This window comes from Dicentrarchus labrax, unplaced genomic scaffold (genome assembly GCF_905237075.1).
Source record: "Dicentrarchus labrax unplaced genomic scaffold, dlabrax2021, whole genome shotgun sequence".
In the NCBI taxonomy this organism is placed as follows: Eukaryota; Metazoa; Chordata; class Actinopteri; family Moronidae; genus Dicentrarchus; species Dicentrarchus labrax.
The window spans coordinates 5,035,351-5,059,136 of NW_026136715.1; the positions used below are offsets into that span (position 1 = coordinate 5,035,351).

General features: G+C 40.4%; 2 protein-coding genes across 2 annotated transcripts in view; both read right to left on the bottom strand.

The window, feature by feature from the left end:
• The window catches only part of LOC127377410 (probable phospholipid-transporting ATPase IIA), a 30,852-nt gene extending 17,516 nt beyond the window's left edge, over positions 1 to 13,336 (bottom strand). Inside the window, exons 1-13 of the mRNA XM_051425261.1 lie at positions 13,177 to 13,336; positions 10,705 to 10,849; positions 8,167 to 8,280; positions 7,869 to 7,977; positions 6,726 to 6,784; positions 5,717 to 5,768; positions 4,537 to 4,631; positions 3,439 to 3,519; positions 2,516 to 2,591; positions 1,968 to 2,044; positions 1,569 to 1,729; positions 1,324 to 1,466; positions 345 to 457 (exon numbers count right to left, since the gene is read on the bottom strand). Of these exons, the coding sequence (XP_051281221.1) occupies positions 345 to 457; positions 1,324 to 1,466; positions 1,569 to 1,729; positions 1,968 to 2,044; positions 2,516 to 2,591; positions 3,439 to 3,519; positions 4,537 to 4,631; positions 5,717 to 5,768; positions 6,726 to 6,784; positions 7,869 to 7,977; positions 8,167 to 8,280; positions 10,705 to 10,849; positions 13,177 to 13,244 (1,293 nt within the window). The 5' untranslated portion in view covers positions 13,245 to 13,336. The remainder of the gene's footprint in view (positions 1 to 344; positions 458 to 1,323; positions 1,467 to 1,568; positions 1,730 to 1,967; positions 2,045 to 2,515; positions 2,592 to 3,438; positions 3,520 to 4,536; positions 4,632 to 5,716; positions 5,769 to 6,725; positions 6,785 to 7,868; positions 7,978 to 8,166; positions 8,281 to 10,704; positions 10,850 to 13,176) is intronic.
• Positions 13,337 to 15,417: 2,081 nt separating this feature from the next.
• On the bottom strand, positions 15,418 to 22,965 carry sall4 (spalt-like transcription factor 4). The gene is made up of 4 exons (XM_051425794.1): positions 22,747 to 22,965; positions 17,957 to 20,428; positions 17,569 to 17,873; positions 15,418 to 17,460 (listed from the first exon to the last, which is right to left on the bottom strand). The coding sequence occupies exons 1-4, from the start codon at positions 22,811 to 22,813 to the stop codon at positions 17,026 to 17,028; spliced, it is 3,279 nt and encodes a 1,092-aa protein (XP_051281754.1). The 5' UTR covers positions 22,814 to 22,965; the 3' UTR covers positions 15,418 to 17,025.
• Positions 22,966 to 23,786: the final 821 nt, after the last annotated feature.

Below are 23,786 nucleotides of genomic sequence, written 5' to 3' on the forward strand. Positions count from 1 at the left end.
CAATTTGCTTTTGCATTGTGGCCTTGCTATTTTTAGAAGGCCTTGCGTTCCAGGGGTTAATGGTAGCGTCATTAAAGAAGTCCGGTCAGGGCTTCGCTTGTGGGCTAATCCTGTTTCCTGCTTCACTAACCTCTGGTGTCAAGGGGGACAAAGAGTGTCATCTGAGGTCAGGAAGCATTCAACCAAACAATAATCACAAACTGATATGTTTCTTAAAACAATGCTCGTGTCTGTTTGTTTTACCCTCTCCCTAGATTTTTGAACTCAATGTTTTCTGTTTGGTTACGAAATGCTCTGAGTGAATTTGTTCTCATTCAGTCATAGATGCATGCATGTATTCTTACCTGTGTGTAGGCGCTGAACACATGGCTCTGTACTTCATCCATTGAGTCCATCCCATATGCCACAGTTCCAAGATGGAGCCGCCTGAACACCATTTCATTTTGAGTAAGAGTCCCTGGTAAAGATTACATTACAGGTATTCAAATAGTGAAACTCCTCCAAAATATGAACAACCAAAGCAGTTCATTTCAAGATTATTTTCAGCTTCACATGCTACATGTGACCCTTTTGAATAAATATTGACAGAAAATATGAAATGGTGTTTTAGATTTTGGTTGCTAAATGAATACAATTTTGGAAACTAACTCCCCTAAAATCAATAAAAGTAAAAGTATTTCTACACCTTTCACAGATGGGAAGTTACAAACATTAATCAGTTACTTAAAACAGTCACATGCATGTCACATATGGTGATTGAAAAAAGAAAAAAAATAAAAATGGTAAGAGAGCCGGAAGCCTTCCCTTCAACACCATACACAACCTCTATATCCTCACACTCACTTTAAAAGCATTTTCCGCCCATATATCAAAAAGACCTCAGGGGCCTCGCACGTACATTAGCCTGACCTGCAGACCCCACCGGCCTTATCACGGTCTGGATGGGGTAATGGCTGATCATTTTATTGGGCATGAGGGCTATAAATCTGACGTGTAACACCTCGCGCCTGAGGAAGTGCACTGGTGGAGGTGTTATGCTCTAAAGGTGTGTATGGATGAGAGACTTTGGGCTTTTTTTTATGATTTAAGGGTCCAATAAGTAGCAGGTCTCCAGCAGGAGAGACCCCACCACAGAGCAAAACCCCCTAGGGAAGGAAACGACTTAACTCTGTCCTACTGGATACTTCCTTGGCAAATCCCCAGCACTATAACCTTTCATTTTAGTACTCCACACGGTGGCCTCAGTGATTCTTTTGGCCACACAACCAAGGTAATTTTAATATAAAGTATGCTGCTTTTCACAGCCATTTCTTGCAGTCTAACCTGTTTTGTCAGTCAGCAGGTAGGAGATGCGTCCAAGCTGTTCAGGTATGGTGCTAGCCCTCACCATCGTCCCAGGGATCTTGGAGTCTTTCTTAATCATCCAGCTGAAAACCATCTTTCCCATATCCAGATTGACACGCAGACTGCATAAAATAGAAACAGTAAATAAGTGTTTTTCAATGCCTTACATGTAAATACAATGCAACAGTGCAGATGAATTTGAAGTAGAGAATCTTAAGTCATACCTAATGGGCACAATGTGAGAGAAGAGCAGCAGGAAGCGAAAGATCTGGAGATACCAACGGCCAGCGAAGTGCTGGAGGGCCACCATGACCAGTGACACCACTACCAGGGCCCCAAACAGGATCTTAGTCAAACAGTTCACTTCCAAGTCAAACAAACCCACCTACCATGAGACACAGAGGCAAATATTATGAGGAGAAATGGTCTGTGTACGTACAACATGTAGATCTATATGTAGTAAATCAATAGATCAATAAAAAGTTAAACAAATTGCACCATTAATAATAATAATAATAATAATAATAATAAACATTACAATCAAAATCCTCCAATTAAATACATCTTCATGCAAAGTAAGCAGTCAAATGTTGGTCTTCAGGCTCTGGTTCACACTACTGTACCTTGTGCCTTGGGTTGGAGGTGTTCATGACACTGCGCAGCTCCCTGCCTGTGTAAATCACAACCCCCACCACTGTGCCTGGAGTGAGGGAGAGAGAAAAAGACCTTAAAAAAAACTGCCTCTGGTCAATATAATAAAGAAACAACATAAAACTCTGTATGTCAAGAAGAAGTTTCCCAGACTTATAAGCTTGACATGAATAGACGAATGTCGAATGAAGAATGTCATTTGGAATATAGGATGCATATTTCAAATTGCTTAATGGATAACACATGACCGTCTGTTCTCTCCTGGAAGAAGCACACTTTCTTTACCAGTATGGTTAGCTGCCCCCGAGCTATTTATGAATGAGCAAAATGTTTGACTGTGTGTGTGTGTGTGTGTGTGTGTGTGTGTGTGTGTGTGTGTGTGTGTGTGTGTGTGTGTGTGTGTGTGTTTGGTTTGACAAATCATCAGATCAACAGTTGTGAAGGAACTTTAGCGCTAAGAGTCGAGACTGGTCCTGGTTACTTCCTGAGTATTGAGCTGCTCCATCAGTCACATATTTACCGGAGGCAACAACGGTGCTGGCCCACAGGGTGTTCTCAATGCTGAGACTTTCATTAACTGGAGGGTCTCCATCTTCCTGTAACAGTTGAGAGAACAAATATACAGAATGATGATGGAAGAAAGAAACCGGTAAAATAATTGTTATCTTGTTAAATAAAGGTTTTGTAAACAGAATTACACAAAAGCTCTTTTCATGGAATACCTAAGATTACTGGCTTCATCCATCCGTTACAGTGATGGCTTTTCGTCACTCAGACATAGGTTTATATTATGTTAATGTTTCTAACGGCTTCAGGAAGGACATTTATGCAATGAGCCACTGTGCTTTCACCAAATGTGTGAAGGACGCTCACCCCTGCTTCTAACAGTTATCCACTAATGCATTTCATATCAGTTTCCTCATTTAACGCCATTACAGCAAGAAGTCTACTGCCTACTGCCTGTTTTATAATATCTGACAGTGCACAAGCATTGAATAACAGGATGTTAAGTTGGGACTCATTTTATTCCTAGTAGCTCACAGACTGCATGTAAAGCGTTTTGCTTGATATTCATATTCATCCATGAAGTTTAAATTAAAATTGAAAATTTAGGGAGAGACTGTTTGTCAAATTATTACTGTGGTCGTACAAGGTTTTTTTTTTATCCTCTTTTACCCTGGTTGCACTGCAAGAGGATAATTTGTTATATTTTCTATGAGCATAAGAGGTGAAAATTGAAAAGAAATTCAATCTAAACTTCTGCCGTGCTGAAAGTGATGTGGAAGTGTTACTGGGTCCAGGCTAGCAAGATTGCCGTCATGACTTTTCTGTAAAAGTGATTTAAACACTTACTCAGACATGTTAAATTTCCATCAGATTAACATAGAGGGGTGCATGTGTGAAAGGTGTAGGGTTCAACAGAATAGTAATGTAAGCACTCACCCTGGTGAAAGTTCCAATAAAATTATGGATATCAATATTTGGTTCTTCAGCGTATACATATGATCTGATTTGTAGAAGGTCCTGTGAGACATCACAAACATAGATTAGGTTTAGATCAATAACACAGGAAAAAGTGAATAATGATTGACTGAGAAGAACACAAGAACAACCAAAGCTTTGTCTAACTTACTATTAAACAGACATTATGTAACTATCTTAGATAATACATCACTTATTTGGACACCACATTAGTTTATATTATCATTTACAGTTCATGCAGCAGCAGTGTTTACCTTTCACATTACTGGCGTTTAGCTTGAGGTTATAGTTTGTAGACAAACTGCTATGACAAGTCCCAAACATAAATAGCCCCGGACTTGTTAGACAAATATTGTGGTTATTTTATTATCACTTTCTTGTGGACCCGGAGGCATCAGCAAAACATCCTGTCACCAGAGGCTCAGAGAGCAGGAGATGACAGAAGCACAGGTGGGAGAGGTTCAGGGTTGAGTTAGACCCAGGGCTGCAACTAACAATTATTCTTATAATAAATGAATCTGCTTATTATGACCTTGATTAATCAATTAATCGTTTGGTCTATAAAATAATGGAAAATAGTGAAAGATCAGTTTCCCAGAGCCAAAATTAACATCTTCAATGCGTCATGTTTTGGCCGACCAACAGTCCGATTAAATATTAATTCTTCATCTTAAAGCCCACACTGCTGACCCCTCAATAAAATTTCAATATTGTTGATCACAGCCAAATTTAGGTTGAATTAACAAAATGTATTGACTTACTGACAATTTGAAGTCTAATAATGTCAGCATGAACAAATGCCTTTAAAAAACCCAAACTGGTTAAACACTGAACAACTCAGGCCTGAGGTGAACCTTTGACCTTTAGGTCATGACACTCTCTGATGACCAGGCCACCCTGCACTCTAGTTAAATCACTACTCTGCCCAAATGAAAGACTTGCTTCTCTGAGACCATGGTCGGCATGTGCAATTACCCATACAGCAATGGCTTAAACGCTGTGCAATTTTCTTCCTTATTCTCATCCTTACTACCTCTCTATCTTTATTGAATGACTCACAGCGGCAGTCGGCAGCCTCTGCGTGCAGGCCACTGGGAGGCGTAGTTTCCAGTCTGTCTCTCCATCCAGCTGGTCAGTCCGCAGGAAACAGGAGCCTGATAAAAAGAGGACAAGAGCTGCCACTGATGCCAGATGGAAACACATTCACCTCTAGGGGGCAACAATAGATAGGCTTTTAGTTCAAGGGTGGACATCACAATCTCTATCCTGGACGATGGCATCGATCAGTACATTTATATTTCAATACACTACTGTCAACTGTTGCAGGTTTATGATTATATCTGTTCTAATACACATCTGTTTTAAAGTTCCCAGTTTGAATAAATACATGAAAAGGGCCAATAAAAACAATTTAGAATGAAGTCACAAATCAATAGCGGCAACTTCTGTGAACGGGACAAAGCTGCTCCATATTACTGTTGGGACTGAAGTGGAGGCATCCACCAAAGCCCATCCCCCCACTGGCCTGCGTGCGTCATCCTGCCCAAAACTCCCAATCCTGGCCTAGGCACTTCATAATTGACCTAATGGCCTCCACATGGAAGAGAGATAACCAAGCACTATTTCCAGTAAAACAAAGCTGTTGTTTTTCTTCTTCCCCCAACAGGAAGACGCAACAACAACAGGCACCTAGCTTCTCTTACAGAGCCACATTTGGGTTTCTAGAAGCTGAAAATAAAACCTCTCCCTGTGATGACATTAATGGTGTGCTGTGCCTGAGAGGATGATATTTTGAATGGACTGAACTGTGTGTATTTTGTAAATGTGTTTGTTTTACCACTGACAAATCTTGCCCTTATCCATATTTGGTTATTCAGATGAGGTATCATCTGCTCATGTCTCCTGTTCTGTCTTTGCATTTGATTTTTGTGTCTCCCTCGATTTTCCGTTGGATTACTTACTCATTTGAAAGACAAAATGAGTCATAGACGAAGATAAAGACGTTTTGTCTACAGTGCATCTCCCCATTACACGGAGCAGGCACTCTCCACCACCCCACATTTTGAGTGATAGTTTAGTAGTGGACCCAATTACAATTTAGACATTGTATGACTTCCTGTCCTGGCTCAGGGCTAATCCCTGCACCTCAGCGCCTTTTTAAACAAGTCATTTCCCAAGCCAGCCAGCCAGGCAGCCAGCCTGTTGTGGAGATCTGGTTGAATGACCAGCAGATGTTTACCATTTCTTTCAGAGGTCCTTAAAAAGATCATGTCAGCAGGAACACGCTGGTTCTACAAAGAAAGGCAGAAAGAAAAACATGACTTCAACATCACTTCCTGATCCTGCACTTCTCCTCCTCCCTCCTCTCTTTAACTGCAGAAAAGTAAGACTTTTAGCTTTTCATGTGCCACATTACCAACAGTCAGTCAGTCAAAATAATAAGCCCTCCAGCAAATCATCCTGTCGTGGCCTGAACGGGACCCTGAGCAGGTTTTACACTCTGCCTGACCTGGTCCCTCCACTACACTAAACACATTCTCCATTCAATTCATCTGGACAGCTTCCCAAAAACTGAGCTGTGCATGGATTATTGCTAAGTGCTCGATAGTCTAATAAAGATGTACTCTGACTCTTAAAATGCAGGTTAATAAAATAAAATCCACAGCTTTCTTTTTGTTAGCTACTGGTTTCACCTCAGCTGCTGAGTTCACATTTCAGAATTGTAACCCAAATAACTCTAAATCACTCAGTCATATTAGTGAAATGCGTAGGACAACATGTGTGACCTTTCCTTCAGCTGCGTTGAAATGAGTTGGAAACTGAAGACAGGACTGACTTCTCATATTTCATGTACAAAGACCTCAGAGAATCCACTCTGTCCACATGAGGAGCAACAAAACAGATTGCCCTGAAAACTCAAACTTACTTGAATATTTGAAACAACTATAAATGCGATTTTAGGATCAAAAAATTGTTTTAAAAAGATAGAACATAATTGAATTTGTGCTTAAGATCTAATCAAAGGCATTTTCGGTTCACGTCTGTTGTGTATGTATTGAGTTTGACAGGCTGAGGCTCAGCATTGATCACAAGATTACAAAATCTTTACTAACTCCTTTCACCTCAGTCACCAGTGGAGCAACGAAGATTAACAACCCCCTCATTATTCGCTGTCATATAAATGGTAACTTGACAGTCCTGAAAAGCAAAACTATTCACAGGTGTGGATGAAACAATCTTTAACAAACCTTTTCCACGATTATAAGATCTCCAACTTGAATACCGCTGCTTTTAACCTTCACTGTGCCTGAAACACAAAACAAACTTTAAAGTGAATGAGGTTTTTACAATAACGGTTGCATACGCAAAACATATGAAATTCCAATCCGCCAATTATGTAGCTAAAGTTTTCAATAAATATGGACAGTTCCATTTTTAATAATTTAACATAGATTTGGGATTTATGGAATACACATAAAGTGACTAAATATGACTGAACTGTTGCCTCACTAGTCACCCCAGTGCACATTTGTGAAGGCAATTTTCCTTGCAGATTTGAAAGAATGCTGGGGGAGTTGAGCCTTTTCTCTCATTTCGTTTGGAATGAACAGGCAAAATTGTTTGGAAGAGATCACTGACCCTTGACCTCTGTCGCGACCTCTGGGCTTTGCATATGCAAGACATTAAAGCACATTAATATTGCTATGCATTGGGGTTCAAGGGACTTCACATCAGTGCTCTGTTCCACTAAAGTTAAAACATTTTACAGATTACTTTACACAGAGGAAAAGCACAAAACATTCACTGGTTTTAACTGATTCCAGCTCTTCACATGTGAAGATGTGTTGCTTTTCTTTGTCATACATGATGGAATATCTTTGCTTTTTTGGACTGTTGGGCAACTGGAATACATCTCCTTGAGCAGTGGGAAATTAAACTGGGAATTTTCCACTATATTTTGACATTTTATAGACAAAACTAAACATCACAATTTCAACCAGTTTCTTCATCCTATACTAGAAAACAACACACCGAGTTCTGACATCATGAAGTTTCTATAAACCACAAGATATGCATGGGGGCTGCTATCATGGAGGCAACCAGTCATTGTGTTTATGGGTAAAACAAGCTGCCACATCAAAGGGGCAAAGTGATGGAAACCACAAGAGGTCTCCTGCTTTTTATTGCTGGTAGCACTTTATACCAAGGCCTCTTATGTACACTTTTACATCTCTGCTTTGAATTACCCACCATTTCCCCTAGCCCCAATAAGTTTTAATAGGACCAACCTCCTACAGTTAATAGACGCTGATGCTGAGAAATAAGCAACATGGTTTAGATATCAATACAGACAAAACATAACCAGTGTTGTCCAGGCTTCTAATCCTTACCTCTTGTTGAAAGCTTGCTGTAAATCTGAGAGTTGACTTCTTTGTCTCGAAGGTAGCATCTTATTTCTTCAATGGCCTCTCTCATGATGGTGATAATCAAAACAAGACCCTGAAGAGTGAAATGTTAAAATTATCTTAACAATTTTTTCCACAGTAGAGAACAACTTTACATGTTATTTCTGAACATTTCCATCAACAACAACAAAAAAAACCTGAGATACACTGAATACAAATTAAGTATAACAATCCATGATAAAAGACAATTATGGGGAACAAAGCTTTGTTAAATGCCACATACCAAAGGGACCCAGTAGGTGTAGAGCGCACCTAAGCGTAGCTCATTGACAAATTGAGAGCAGGCCAAAAGCAAAAAGTACAAGTTGAAGAAGTACTTGAACTGATTGAACAGCACCTGTGAACATAAAACAAGAAAGAAGCAGATTGAAATATTTGCTGTGTGGCAAATTATTGTGCATGTGACTGTATTTGACATTTACTGGTAGACTTCATCTTTTTTCAGACCATGACTGATGACTGATTTTGATAGAAAATATATTTGACATCATTGTGCCTTATTACAACACTATTTTGGTGACCTGTAGATGAAAAGGTCACCTAAGCATCTATGAACGTACATTTAGAAAATGAAAAATGACTTTAAAAGGTCCAATGTGTAACATTTAGGAGGTTATATATTGGCAGAAATGGAATGTAATGTTCATAGGTATGTTTTCATTAGTGTATAATCATTACCTTAGAATGAGACGTTTTTATCTACAGATCAGATCCAGTATCCTAGCAAACATAGTAATCTAAAAGGTAGGAGTGGGCAATATGGTTGAAATTCTCTATCACATGTAATTCTATATCATTAAACACATATAATCACAATTAGAGCTGAACCAATGAGTCAATTAATTGATAAGCCGAACAATGGAATAATAAACGGCAACTATTTTGAGAAAACCATTGATGGTTTTAAGCATAAATTCTAAATTCACTGGTTGTTGTTTTTTTTTTAGACTTCTGTGACAGTAAAGTGAAGATTTTTGGCCTGTTGGTTGCACAAAACAAGCAATTTGAAGAGCCTGGCCTTTAAGGAAATTGCAATATTGTTTATATAAAAACCTACTTAGCAATAGTGATTCTGATTTCTGATTTGTGGCAAAACATGGCAGATTTTCTGAAAAATTAAACACAAAACTATTATTGGATAAAATCCAGTGAATTGAAAACTTAATATTAAGCAACTTCCTCAAAACTGATGCAAAAAAACATAAAATGCAATATTGTCACCACTGGTTAGCTCCTCCACATTAGCCTCATAAAACTTGAAAATTAATATTGACTGACTGTATACAAATTTATACAACCTGATGTTATATATTGACATATCACCCAGCCCTACCAACATTACATTCAACTGCATAAAGCCCAGTTTTAACCTAGTAATCCTTCCACTAACCTAAGACATATGGAACAATATGCATGTTGTAAAACATATTCTTAAAATTAACACTCACGCAACAATTTCATTACCACCAGTGTGCAAGATTACTACCAAGGGAAAACTTGTGTCTTCACATTGTCACTGTACACCATTTCCAAGTGGAGAGTAGAGAACATGACACTATGCACAGAAACATCAAGACTACCATATGTTCTAGTGAGACCAACTTCTTGACACGAACAAACAAAAATAAAAAGAATCACAATTTGCAATGCAAAACGGCTATGCTCGTCTTCTGCTTTCCAAACAAATCTGAGCTACTTTCAATGTCTGACTTCATATACAAAAAAAGGCATAAGATCTTAAGACAACTGAATGTCGGGAAAACAAATGCATATGTAAATCAGGCCGGTCAAAAACACACAGCCTAGTAACTGCTGTCACATCTGTCACCACCTTTTTCTTTTAAGAAGGTGAATCTAATCGTGAAGATCTGGTGCTACGCGTCCATGTAGCAGTTTGTCCAAATGTGTCTGAAACTATCCATCACTCTTCTTTTTCCCCCGATTTAAAGCTCTTCACTTTAACCTAAGACATTCCACCATTTATGAATGACTGGTGAGTTTCTTATACATCCGGCAAGTGAACCGAAGAAAGTAATCAATATTTCATTTACAAAACAAGCCTAACCAGCATATCAGGCCGGCACATTCCTATGAAATTGCAAACTTTGCATCAGTCAGAAAATGCCCTCTGGCATAATTCATATATATATATATAAAAATGTCACCAGCCTCTATTTGTCTAAGCATCCACAAGTATGCTAATATGTAGTTATGAGATAATGGCAAACAAGACTATTCTTGTATTAGATATTATTATATTAAAAACACAAATAATATATATACACTTCAGGCATGAATCTGATCTACAGCTGAGATATTCAATTTATTGATTTTCAGTAACTATTTTGTTAATTGCTGAATAGTTTCAACCCAAAATGTTAAACATTAGCTGGTGGAAGCCCCTAAAATGTGAGAGATTTCTGTTTTTCTCGGTTTTATTTTATTGTAAAGTGATTATCTTTGGGTTATGATAACTGTCAAAATACAAAAAATACTTGCAGCCCTAATGTGACCCTCTAATCCACAGTGATTTAAAATGAGACACACACTACAATGAGGTTCAATGTGTTGACCACCCACATTATTAGCAACCAACAGTGAGAGGAAACAGCCAAGGTGACCAGATCCCAAATATTATGATTGTCTTAATGGTAAAATGTGTCTGACAAGTGACAGTGAATCAGGGCCAGGCTGAGAGAGGTGGGTGGTGGTTCAGGGGGTTAAAGGGAGGGTGGAGGGGTGACCTTTGACTGACACTTACCGCAGGCAGGAAGGTGAAGAAGTTGTACTTCTGGTTGTTAATGACATTCCTGGGGTACCTCTGCTCCCTCTTTTCTGGGTGGCCGAGCCACACGGTGCGGGGACGGAAGTCGCCCATGCCACAGCATCTCGACCACGGGCAGCACCTGAGAGGAAGAGGTGGGGAAAGGTTCAGGAATTTCACATTCAGATAGTTACACGAACCATTTTCTAATATATTTAAGATGTAGGTGACCAATGTAGGATCACTTTAAAAAGAAGATTCTGTAGTTTGTCTCACAACCCTGTGTTGTATTGTGTGACACTGTCGAGATAACAGCTCCATTTTTAATTAATTTCTTGTCACATCTCTTAGTTAATGTGTTGCTTAACGCAGCTATAAAACCCACAGAACAGACATGGCTGAGCTTAACATGCATGACCGTGGAGTCTGAGGAGATTGTGCCATGGCAAAATAAACATTAACTTCATGTGGAAAAGGGTGGCCACTCCCTTCGCTCACAAAACACGCCATATCAATCAACGGAGAGCCCAGTGAACTCATGATTAATAATTGAACTTTGAAAGTTTTAAAAATACAGACTAAAAACTGTATAAAGGGCGCAGCAAATATGAAGCCTCTATTAGCTGCAAACAATTCAGAGAAAGGGTGTTGAGGAAGCCATAGTTTTCTAGAAGATGACTCAACAAACAAAACAATATTCACCCTTCAAAAGCCGTCTGAGAGGCCTGACAGCTTTTCTACTGCTGTTCCTTTTTAGTAGCGTTCTGTGTGAGCTTATATGAGGAAGGCCCACAGTATGTTAGATATATATTGTATTTAAAGATAGAATAGTTGTGTATGTTGCGAGGATTAAAAAAAGAGCTCCGTCATTGTTACGCAAACCCTGGTTTCTATAAATTCTTTAAAATAATGTTTGTGTTCCTCTATTTAGACCCCAGAAGCCTCTCACAGAGACGGCTACAGTGCATCACCTACTGTGGATTAACCATTTTCTTTCACAGAAGACATTTTGATATGTCAAAACAGGTAAAGCACAGGTGTGAATAATAAAATTAACAATAGCTTTGCTTCTTTTGTTTCAGGATCCTCCCAAATAGTTTCAACATTTATTGTTCAGAATACAAAATATCAGCTCAACATATTGAGGGATCATGCGCTAACCCTTGTTTTATTTCTATAAAATATTAACAAATAGTGAAAAGGTGGCCACTGAAAATTTCCCAGATCCCAAGCTGACATATTCATGCCTTGTTTTGTCCAACATACAGTTTGAGAAGCCAAGAAACCCAGACATCTTGTGTCATCATTTATCAAAAAAATGGCATTTAATTCATAATTGTTGCCAATTAATTTTCAATCAATTAATTAACTTATTCAGCGTTACTGTAGATCTTAATGCTTTACAGCTAAAACAGGACAAAGTGTGTTTACTAATCTATATATACGGGTCACTCCTGGGTTACACCTAGGCTAAAACTAATGCAGTCTAATACAACAGTCCTGCAATAAATCCTCCCCTCATGAAGGTTATGATGCTCAGTGTTTGCTCAGACTGTTTAAGAGAAGTGTTGATTCAACATAATGATGCAGTTTGTAGTGCTACTGCACTATATTGCATTATACAGAGAGGTTTGTAGGTTTGTCTGTCATGTAGCCTCATTTATATAAAAACTGAAACATTATAACGTTCACTAAGGCAGGATATATTGCAGGGCTTTTTGCATTAGACAGCATGCCAGAGGGTGGGACAGGTGAATTGGACAATGATGGATCAACTTTGACTGTAAATGATGCTCCTAACTGCAAAAAAAATACATCACATTGAGCAAGTAGCGACAATATTTCTGCACTATAACAGCTCATTTCCAGGTTTTGAGCCTTTAAACAGTGTGTTTATTACAGGAGGTGACATCACCATGTTAGCCTGATGAGACTATTGGCTGCCTTTCAGCACTGGTGTCTGCCCAGTACGTGCTTTCTTCATCATCCTCATCCTCCTTCTTATGAGGCCTGTCCCTTTATGTGATGTGCAAAACAAAACCTACAAAAGCGTCATTTTTGCCAGCAAGCATGTGAATTTAGGGGCTTCTACAGCTCCCCTTTAGGCGAGGGGCCTAACATTTCTGCTCTTTGACAGACTGAGCTTCAGTCAACCGAGCAAATATTGACATGGGCGTCAAATGCACTTGCTCCAACTGCACCCCGGAACAAGGATGTCTCCTAGCTCTTGCTAGCTTATTAAAAATAAAAAAGCTTAAAATTAACGGCTACATCATTTTTAATAACATATATATATATATCTGCTATTCCCCGTATAAACCCGCTACCGCTTAGCTTAGTTTACTGAGACAATGTCGACGCGCTCCTGTAAACAATTGAACGGCCGCTCGTCTTGACATCAAGCTCACGTTAAAAAACACAAATGGCTCCGTGTTAATGTTCTCCGGTGCTGTATAACAACGCCCTTACCCATTTCTGTGTTTACTGTCGTGTCGCTTCTGTCGTCTCACGGGTTGTAAGGGGATATTGTCGGTCATTCCTGCAGCTCCTGGTAGCCGGTGGAAGCGGTGGGGAGTCCGTCCGCCTCGCTGTAGCGGGTTCTGGGCGGAGGCTTCCCGGCTGTCACTCAGACAAGGACGGTTCAACAGTCAGCAGGTTAGCTCTCGCTGAGCACCGCACCGGGCAGCCTGACCTTAGCAATGAGCCTCTGATCCAGTTTATGATACAATATATTATTTATTTTTTCCTGCCTGCACGTTTCATTTTTTTCTAGTTTATTTTCTCTCTCTGCACATATTTAATTCCTCTGCAAAAGTTTAATTTATCCAGTTTAATGTATGGCTACTGTGCTATTGGTTAATTTTATGTCTAATGTATGTTTGTATGCTGCTACTGGATGCTTGAATTTCCCTCAGGATGAATAAACTATCTATCTATCTATCTATCTATCTATCTATCTATCTATTTGGATTCTAGACTTTTCCTGAGTTTGTTACAGGACTAAATAACTAGTAAATATTTGTATATTGCTTGGGGAGTCATCAGAATCAGCTTTTATTGTTTGTTGGTCTCAATGTACTTACACACAGAACAATTTATATACAGTGTAAACATAAAATATATAAGTGGGCTATAGGGGAACAAATAGGTGTAGCTTACATAAAAGCAACAATAACCAGCAGCTTTGTAAAGTCAAGTGTTTTGTAAATTGTCAAATTAAATATTGAATGGTTAAAATAGTATGTTACTTTATATACAGTGCATGATGTAAGTGATGCCTATAAACATGTCTATATATAGCCTACAGTATATACAGCGTGCAGGGTTAAATATCATTTGAAGGTAATGTTCTACAGTTCTACTCCTAATACTACTTACGTCCACTTTATTTAACAGCAATAGTTACTAATCACTTTTCTTTTACACTACAAGACATGTGATCAATGTATGTAATATGATGCATTATCATAGATAAAAGGTGTTTTCAGCTATTGCATCTGATTAAACCTGCCCCTGTGCAAAGATATGCTTTGTCCCATAATAAAGTGAAGGATGATTTCAGTCAAGCCCAGTGTTTGCAGTCTCACACAATCCTCAGAAAGGATATAATCAGGCAGAATAAGTCAAATACCGGTGGGGGTGGACCATTGGTGTGCTGGGTTTATAAAATATTGAAGAGTTCAGTGTAGTAAATGTATCTACTACTGCAACTGTATATGTATACTTTTACTCAAGGAGGTGATAAAATAGAGGACTTTTACTCGTATCAAAGTATTTCTACATTATGGTATTTGTACTTTTACTCACTGTCAAGGATCTGAATACTACTTCTGCCACTGCTAATGTGACCAGAGAAACAGTAACATGCATCCATACAAGGCTACAGTTCATGCTGTTGTCTTGGATTGTCTCATGTTTTAAGCAGTTTTTAATATTTGTAGTTCATTATATATGTTAGGTGAGGTGGACAAAATATTAGAAACTGTTTAATATACTGCAGACCAACACAAAGCAGTTTACAGGTGTTTGAGTGTAGCAGAAACCGGCCTAAGTACAGTAAAATACTAGTTGAGATTTTAATCAGACATCATAGCTCTTTTGGATAGAAATCATTGTGGGGACCAAAATTCACAACAGCTTAACAGATTACATAAGCTTCTAAAAATAGGTGTAAAACCTTTTTATAAGGAGACAGAAAGAGGAGAGATGAGTTAATGTACACCACCACCATGTCACTACTACAACTTTGACATCAGTCTGTAAGTGAAGAGGCACAGCAGTCTTTGTTGTGATTTAGTATATAATAACCATTATGCAGAGTATTGCATCATGTCAGAAGGGTCAAGGACACTAACCTGAAATGGTTCATGGACACACACGATTGGAGAGCACTTCAGTTGTGGATGCAAATAGTTTTTCCATTGAGGATGCAAAATGGCATCGGATTAATGACTTCTGGTGGATCATCAAAATAGCAAAAACATTTCACTTGTGTCATCTGAAGGTGAATTGATGTAAATTAGGGATTGTATATATTCAAATTCATTTGTGTGCCATCTTTCAAGTTAGCCTAGGGGTAGGGTACATTTTACCAGTTAGTACAACACTCCTACCTACATTTTCAGCCTACTGTATAAAGCTAGAGACTTCTTGTCTCTGGGTATCAGCTCAAATAAGTCTTCTGCAATAAAGTAATGACAGGAAAAAGTGTTGAAAAAGTCACCCTGATTTTATTTTTCAAAATCAGAAAACATTTAGGTGAAGGAAACATTGGAAAAACAACCAAAAAACATTTACATTGTAAACAAGCCAAATTGGCTCAACATTACTTGAATTGTAGAGACAACTTGAAAGCAGTTTTGACATGGTTTGCTAAAGAAAGGCACAACTTGGCAAATGCATATCGATAAGGAATGTACAGCAGGGGCCTACAAAGTACTCTGACCATTCTGAGTTGTGTAAAGTGTCCAGTGATACATTCATTACTGTTCAACTCAGCAGGTTGAGAATGAAAAACCTTAACTCAAGAATGTATCGGAAAATGTACAGATCATTGCGTTGAGAGTAGGGGGGGGTGGAGGACAACTAAAATCTAAACGAGGTAGAATTTACCCCCTAAACTCAAGCACTTTGTGAAGTATAAATAAATTAATGATGCTACAGGTTGGTAAGATAACCTAGGAAAAAAAAAAAAAAAAGTTCAGTCCGAAAATTACTCTAAATGGTTGTTTCAAACATAATCTGACAGGATGGAAAAGTTAACAAAGTTGTTGATTTGCCCTTTCCCCGTTCAGCCATCACAATAAAAAGCAGTGAAATGTAACTATAAAATGTAAATGTAACTACAACCTGAAATAAAGTGCAGGCATGAGAACATAAAGCATTTAAAAGCCTTCAGACCTCAGCCAACTAAACTTGACTCTGCAGATTTACAAGTGGAATATGTTGGGGGGGCAGGGGTGAGACCTTGACTTTCAGAAACTGATGAAAATATGAAATATACGTGTAATGCTACACGGTACAACACATGAATTTATCAGTCTAACAGAGCCTTCATAAACAGGCTTTTGGTGCAGTGAAAGACAACAGCAACATGTACAATTCGGGTTAGGCACTTGGCAAAAAGGTTTGAGTCATTAACTACTGTATCTTAGCACCAATGCAACAAAGATGAAAGCTGAATCTACGTTATCTGAAACTGGTGACTGAACTGTTGCACCTTGATGTGATAGACAAGACGCTGGAATAATCTGCCAATCTGATCAAAAGCCCCTTCAAAAATGAGACATGCTAATGACATTTACCACTACAAAAATTTACAATGTCATAAAACCTATGGCACACAATAGGAGGGAAAGTAGTCATTATAGATACATATTGTTAACTACACCATTATTTCTGAACACAGACATGGTGTCCTTAAAAAGTCATGCCCTGAAACCTTTCCTATTAAAGTCAAAATCCTTCAAAAATATCAAGGAGACAGTCTGAATTAAAGCAGTTTCAAGTAAGTTATACATTCAAACTTCTGGATAGACAGCAAAACGAAAAAAAACGCACAGGAAAAAAATACCCGCATATATATTTATATAAAATAAAATACAACTACAGTAGTTATATCAAGTTAAACTAAAAATAACACTTGAGAATCATTCAGATCAGGAGGAAGAGAGCTGCAGTGAAGTTACTGGAAAAATTCAAACAAACTAAGCAGAATTCTACAAAGTTTTCTCTGAATATTGATTGTACCTCATTCAAAGAGAGGGGACATTCAAGAAAACCGAGTTCAGGTAATAAATTGACTGATGGCTAGAAAGCCTAATTAACTGCAATTTTACCCTCCTCCATAAAATGTGGGAACTGCGATTTTGGCACACTGTCGGAGCCGTTCTTCTCCATTTCGGCCAAGGTGGCAGGCAAGCCCGAGTGCGATCCATCCATCTTCATGAGGCCTCCAGTGGATCCAATCAGGGGCCCGCCGGCAGGGCTCCCAGGGAGTGGGATGCCACCGCCCTGGATGACTGATATTTCATTGGTCTTCATGGTCAGGCCACCACTGAAGGCAGCAGCATACTGGTTCCACAGAGACGGGTCAAAGTTCATTTGTGGAGCACCGAGTTCTTTGGGGGCCTGCATAATTTCTGGCAACATCTTCGCCTCAGAGCTCATTGCCATCAGTGCCATGGGATTATCCAGAGAGAGGCGCTGGCCACGCCGCGACGTGTTGTTCCACATATGAGTGCCGATGTGTACCTAAAAGACAAAACAGTTAATTACAATCCCAACACATTATTCCTAAATACACTTAAAATAGACTGGAAATGGTCTATTCAGCACTTTTCTTAGACAAATGTGATTTACCTTTAGATTTCCCTTGGTGGTGAAAGCCCTGCCACAGATGTTGCAGGCGAAAGGTTTCTCCCCTGTATGAGTGCGCTCATGGATCTGCAAGGCGCTGGCAGATGAGAAGTTCTTGCCACAGGCATGACACACATGCTGTTTGGTTGATCGTCGCGGCGCAGCCGAGATGGAAGAGGGCATGGCTGTTCCCTGAGGCATATGGGAGCTGAACAAACCATGAGGGCCCAAAGGATTCTCCATAGGAAGCTTCATCTCCAGACTGGCCAGACTCGATGGTATCCTCATGAAAGGCATGTTACTAGGAACTATTGGCACAAGAGTTGAAAAATTAGATCAAAGCATTCAACATGACAGCCTCTAAAATACTTTTCTTCACTAATAAACTCACCATAGTCTCCGTTTGTGAATGGAAGTCCAGGTTCTTCTTTAATCGCTTTGGGGGTAAAGCTGCTGGAAGCTGTGAGGTCAAGGGCTCCACTTGACTCTGTGCCACCTTGAGCACCGCCATCAGACTCTGGTTTTTGCACACTATGGGGATATTCATCCAAAGCAGACTCCGGTGACTTGCAACTACTCATGTTGTTAACTGGGGAAGAGGAGTGAAATGACATGGCGGAGTCAGAAATGGCAGGACTACGGCCATTCTGATATTCCTGCTCTCTGGGAGCTGATGGGGATTCTTTGGATGTTCCCTCGCTTTCCGAGGCGGTGCTACTCTGTCGTTTCAGTGCAAGAGCAGAGGTGAGATTCTTCAAAACATCTAGGCTGGAAAGCACGGCGGGGGCAACATGCTGCAGCGGTTGCTCCTCAGAGGCAGATGGGAGGGAATCTAGGAGGGGCTCTGAGGTGTCATTTGGCTTGTGGGAGTTCAGCTCTGGCTTGAGATCCTCCATACTTGCTTCAAAACCACTGGTATCAAGAGGGGTCTCCTCTGGTAGAGAGGACTCCATTGTTTCTGCTTCTTCAAACTGGTTTTCCGGCATAGGGGTGTTGGGGATCTGGCCACCCATGTGCATACGAATGTGCTGCTGCAGAACCACAGCATTGGTGAACTTCTTCTGGCAGATGGGGCATGAGTGCTGCATTTTAAGAGGTGTGTTAGCCCTGTGCACTCCATAATGGGCCTTGAGGTTACCCTTGGTGGAGAATGCGCGGCCACAGATTTTGCACTTGTAGGGTCTCTCGCCGGTGTGTGTACGGTAATGCATTTTGAGTGAGCTCTGGCAACTGAGCACCCTATGGCAGATTACGCACTCGTTGGGGTCACTGGTCCTCTTTTCCAGGCCATCCACCATCTGCTGAAGTTTTGCAGTTCCAGAGCTTTGTTCTTCTGGGAGGGCACTACCATTCATATGATGCAGTGCTCCAAAAAGTTCTTTAGTATCCTTCTGATTAGCATCCAGACCAGTTTCTTGGCCAAACACAGAGGAAACAGATGGGGAACCATCACTTGTTGATGGGGAGGGTCGCTGGGAAAAGGGGTTCTCTGCAAAACTGTCAAATGTTGTCTTCAACACTGGCATGGATGATGGGTGAAACCCAGCAGCAGGATGGCTTAGCATGGGCTTAATTTCAGTGAGATTTGACTCATCCATGGGCACAGACATGCCAAAGGGAATGCCACTGGTAGTGGGAATATTGTCAAGGTGCTCTGGCACAGGATGTGGGTTCATGCCGATGTTGGGATACTTGTCTTTATGCCTCTGGAAATGCACTTTGAGGTTTCCTTTGGTTGTGAAACGGTTTCCGCAAATGTTACATTTGAAGGGCCTCTCGCCAGTGTGAGAACGCAAGTGAATCTGGAGAGCACTGTCATTGCCAAAGGTCTTTCCGCAGTACTTACACTTGTGCTTGTATAACGAGTCACCGTTCTTTGATTCTGGTGGGAGGCTCAGCATCTTCGTCTTCACTTTTTTCGAGGCCTCGATACCTGCTTGGATACTATTGAGGGTGCTAGGGAAACCCATGACACCTGGTGACTGTGGCAGTAGTGCTGGTAAACGGCTGGCCAGATCTGGAATGCCCTTCAAAATGTCTGTTTTAGAAGTCATCGAACCCAGTCCCCCAGGTAGAGAGGTAGGGATGCCAGTGGGGAGAGGTAGTTTCCCTTGCTTCATCGTCTCCATAGAAAGGCTCTGACTGCCGGTCCTTTTTCCTATCAGTGCTGCTGCAGCAGACAGCTGTTGAGAGAGATGTGCACCAAGGGCTTTCAGAGGGTCCATTACCGCCCCTACTGACGACTGGAGACCCTGTGGAGTCATCATGGCTACTTGGATTCGAATCTGTTCTGTGAGTTGGATTTGCTGTAGCTGCTGTTGCTGGAGGCAAACCAACTGTTCCAAGATCATCGGGATGGACTGCAGGGCTTCCTGTGACGAGGTCAGAGATTTATTTTTTGACGAATGTTGGGAGACAGCCACTTTAGTGTCTGCCATGGTTTCAAGAGTGACATTTGAATCATGCAGTTTGGATAGGGGATGGAAATTCATCTCAGGGCTGGCAGCCATTTCTGTCTGATCCTGTTCTCCCAGGTCCTCTGCATTCATGCTGGACTCCTCCTCTGTTCTTTCCAGGTGGTCTGTATTGACATTTGATAGGGAATGACTGCTGGACTGGCTATCGTCATGGTCACTTGTAATGCCTTCGGGAGAGCCTTGTGAATATTCCTCCGGCACTTCATTGCCATCTCCATCTTTCATGATGACCACTTGCTGACTTTTAGTGCAATTTTTCTCATGCTCGTGGAATTCGGCTTCATCGAAGAATTCGGCACAGCATTTGTTGCAGACCTTGGTCTCATCCATTCTGAACCTCTTCACTTCATTTCCAACCTCCTCAGCCTGCTCATCTCGAAGAATTCCTAAAAAAACAAACCGAGAATACAGGATCTAAGTTAATGCTTTTTATACAGTTATGACAATATCTGATAATGAGTTACTTAAAAGTAAGGAAGTTTTAAAACCATATTATTTGTGTCAAGATAATTCAAATTGTGGCAACAGATTATGAACACCACCAGCATGATATATCTTGAAATACCAAAAAAAAACAAATGCAATACATTTAAACTTTGTGGGGCTTATGTTCATTTTTTTGCCTTCATTGTGACAATGTGTTGATTTTAACCTTATTTTGTCCACCTCTTGTAGTTCTCCACACAAGGGCTGGTAAGGACTTTAATTTGGCTATTGTCCACAGGGCCAGCAGAGGGCAATCATCTACCTTTGACATGATCCAGAACAATGTCCAGAGAGACAAAGACCCATGGGCATTGAATTGCTGTGTTTCTGAAACAGGCCACCAACGACTTGCTAAAAATCAGATCCGTTTCCAGCACCACATGTGGGGAAAAATTTGCAACCAGTACCAAACTAAAATCCAGTAAACTCTGGTTATAGCTTCTACAATGCACAATAAAATCACTATAAAACTAAGTTTACAATCCAAAACTGGGCTAAAATATAACCAAATACAGTGGGTAATCTAAATGTTGATTACCTTAAACCATTTCCACAGCCTGTGAAAGCCTGATAAGTGCTCCTGTGTGCATTTTAATTTGTCTGCTAACCAAGAGGCCATTTCACAACTGGGTGTATTGTTAAATGCTAATGCATCAGAGAAAGGGAGTAGACCACCTGTTTGCATTTGCCCGAGGAAACTGTGGGACTTGTTAATTGCTCACCAGGAGGCATTGAAGCGGTGTCACACACACACACAAAAGTTGCAAACTGCATTACTTTCTGATCTACGAGGAAACCGTGAGCAAGGCTCAGCCACCCACATCTGCGCACTATACTGCACCGGCGCTCTTATCTTAATGCAATTAACTCGATGTGGATAGTACACACGGGAATATCTATCTCTGGTCTTTCTTATTCTTCCAATAAAATCACAACTTGTCGATTGTGTAGTAAAAATATAAAAAGGAGGCAACGCTCTAGTTCACCACTTGACGGCGCATGACCTGTATGTGATCACCTTTACTGGGGTACATGACACGAGGTCAGACTAAACATTCAATTCATGGGCCGTGTGCGTGTGTGACATATAATCTTATATCAAACATCAATGTTCTAACGCTCAGGTACAACTCAGAGCACGCAGCCGCTCTGCAAACACCGCGTTAACAAAAGTTTCCCCCAATTATAAAAAGGTGAGGTCGCTTGAGCATGCATATGGCAACACCAAAACGCACCCCCACCCAGGCTCCACAGAAAAGGCCACTGCTCCATCCCCCACCTCTCCACATATGTACGAAAGGAAACAGTCATGCATTAAACTGGGGGATTTATTGCCTTTAGGTCAGCTTACTCCTGAGTCACATTTCATACAGTTTTTTTGGGCACCTTTGTTTTGAACAAACCTCAACTTTGGCACACACTTGCAAACACATCACACCAAAAGAAAATTAGAAACCGAATATATCCACACACACGTTGTTACATTAGATGCAGTGAAATTCCAAGTAGAGAGTTAATTCATTTGCTACACAATAAACAATGGCAACTGTAACAATACCCATCTAAAATTCAGCCAAAGCGCTGGAAGTACGCGCTAATATCTGCCACCAATTCAACGTGATGCGCCATGATAAATGAGACCAGTGAGTTAATATATGAGGGAAATAAATACAAATAGATAGATAGACATAAAAAGGCATCCTGCTCATTCCTTGCTACCCAACTTCCAACCTCACCATGTATCAAACATTCAACAGGTACAACACGCTTCAATGGATCCAAAAAAAAAGTTCAACGGGATTTAAAGTCTCCAGCTTTTCCCACGAAATAAACAGTACACAGATTAGTCAAGTTACAATAAAAAAGGATGCGCCTTTATCTCATGAGAGAAGAAATACAAGCTCGCAGTGTTGCATTTGGAAAAAGTGAGCCTCGGAACACCTGTATTGTGTTTAAAATCATTTGTGAATGCGTCGCTTCAGTAAAAAAAACAAAACAAACTGCGGCTTAAGTTTGTCTGCTGCCCAATTCACAACGGACAGCAACAGGTCAAAGTGTGAGAGGAACAATGTAAACGGCATCACCCCCTCAAACTTTCAGATAAAATGTCGATAGTTCCCGACATGGCATGGCGGAGCTAAAATGTGAACTTCTTTCTCTTTTTTTTTTTTTTTTGGGGGGGGTATATCGCCAACTCTCTCTGTGTGAGTAAACTTACCGTTTCCCAACGACCCGGGCTCGTCGGAGTTGATGTGCTGCGGTTTGCTTTGCTTACGCCTCGACATGGTGCAACCATCAGGAGCAAAGAGTTGCAAACAATTTTCCTCTCCTTCTTCTTCAACAAATTCTTCGGCTTGGAAAATTAGCCCCTCAAGTAGAAATGCGCATGTCAACGTAATTATTATTATCAATAATGCATTGCGATTTATCACGGCCCTCTGACAGCTGATTGGCTCCAGTCCAAGTGCTCACACATTATTCAAATGTGCTCCCTATTGATGAGCGGAGCGGAGCGGCAGGAGGGGGCGGGAGGAGCCCTGCTAGTGGATGGACTGCAGGATGGAGGCAGGGTTAATAACACCCAACTCATTGCACTTTTTCCTTGTTCATGAAAATAAACCTATGTATAAAGTCACCGAGGCGAGCCAAAGATCAGATCAGTCAAACGGCATTGGATTAAAAACTGCTACTCTGTGGCGCTTTGAACTAAAAAAAAACATCATAATTCGCGTTTGAATAGTGACCTTTGCGTACTTTGTGGCATTTGTTTGATTTCCTATTAGATCACATTCACACACGGGGCGTACGGATGTGTTTGTGTGTATGTTTAGTCATTTTCTGCAGGGACTCCTTGTCTTCACATGGTGCCCAACTCTTTCCAGGAAACATCATATTTTTATTATCTTTATCCTCCTACAGCCTCACTGTATGTTCCTGTATGCAAATGTGGTGCATATGTGGCAGCCTATATGGAAAAGTCCATATGGGGATCTAATCAATTCTCTGTATAGTGTTCTCAAAATATTCCTTGAGATTTGTTGGGATATTCTCCCAGAAATATCATGGGATCGGTGTTTATTAGCAGTGAGGGTATAAATGTTCATCTAAACTCCAAATTTAGAGCTGTTTGGTTCTCAGGAATGTACAGTAATGGAGGGTACACACACACATTAACTCTGTTTGCACGTCTTTTTGGAGGCTGACATAAGTATTTATGATGAAGGCTTACAAACGATACTTCAACCATCACAGAAAATA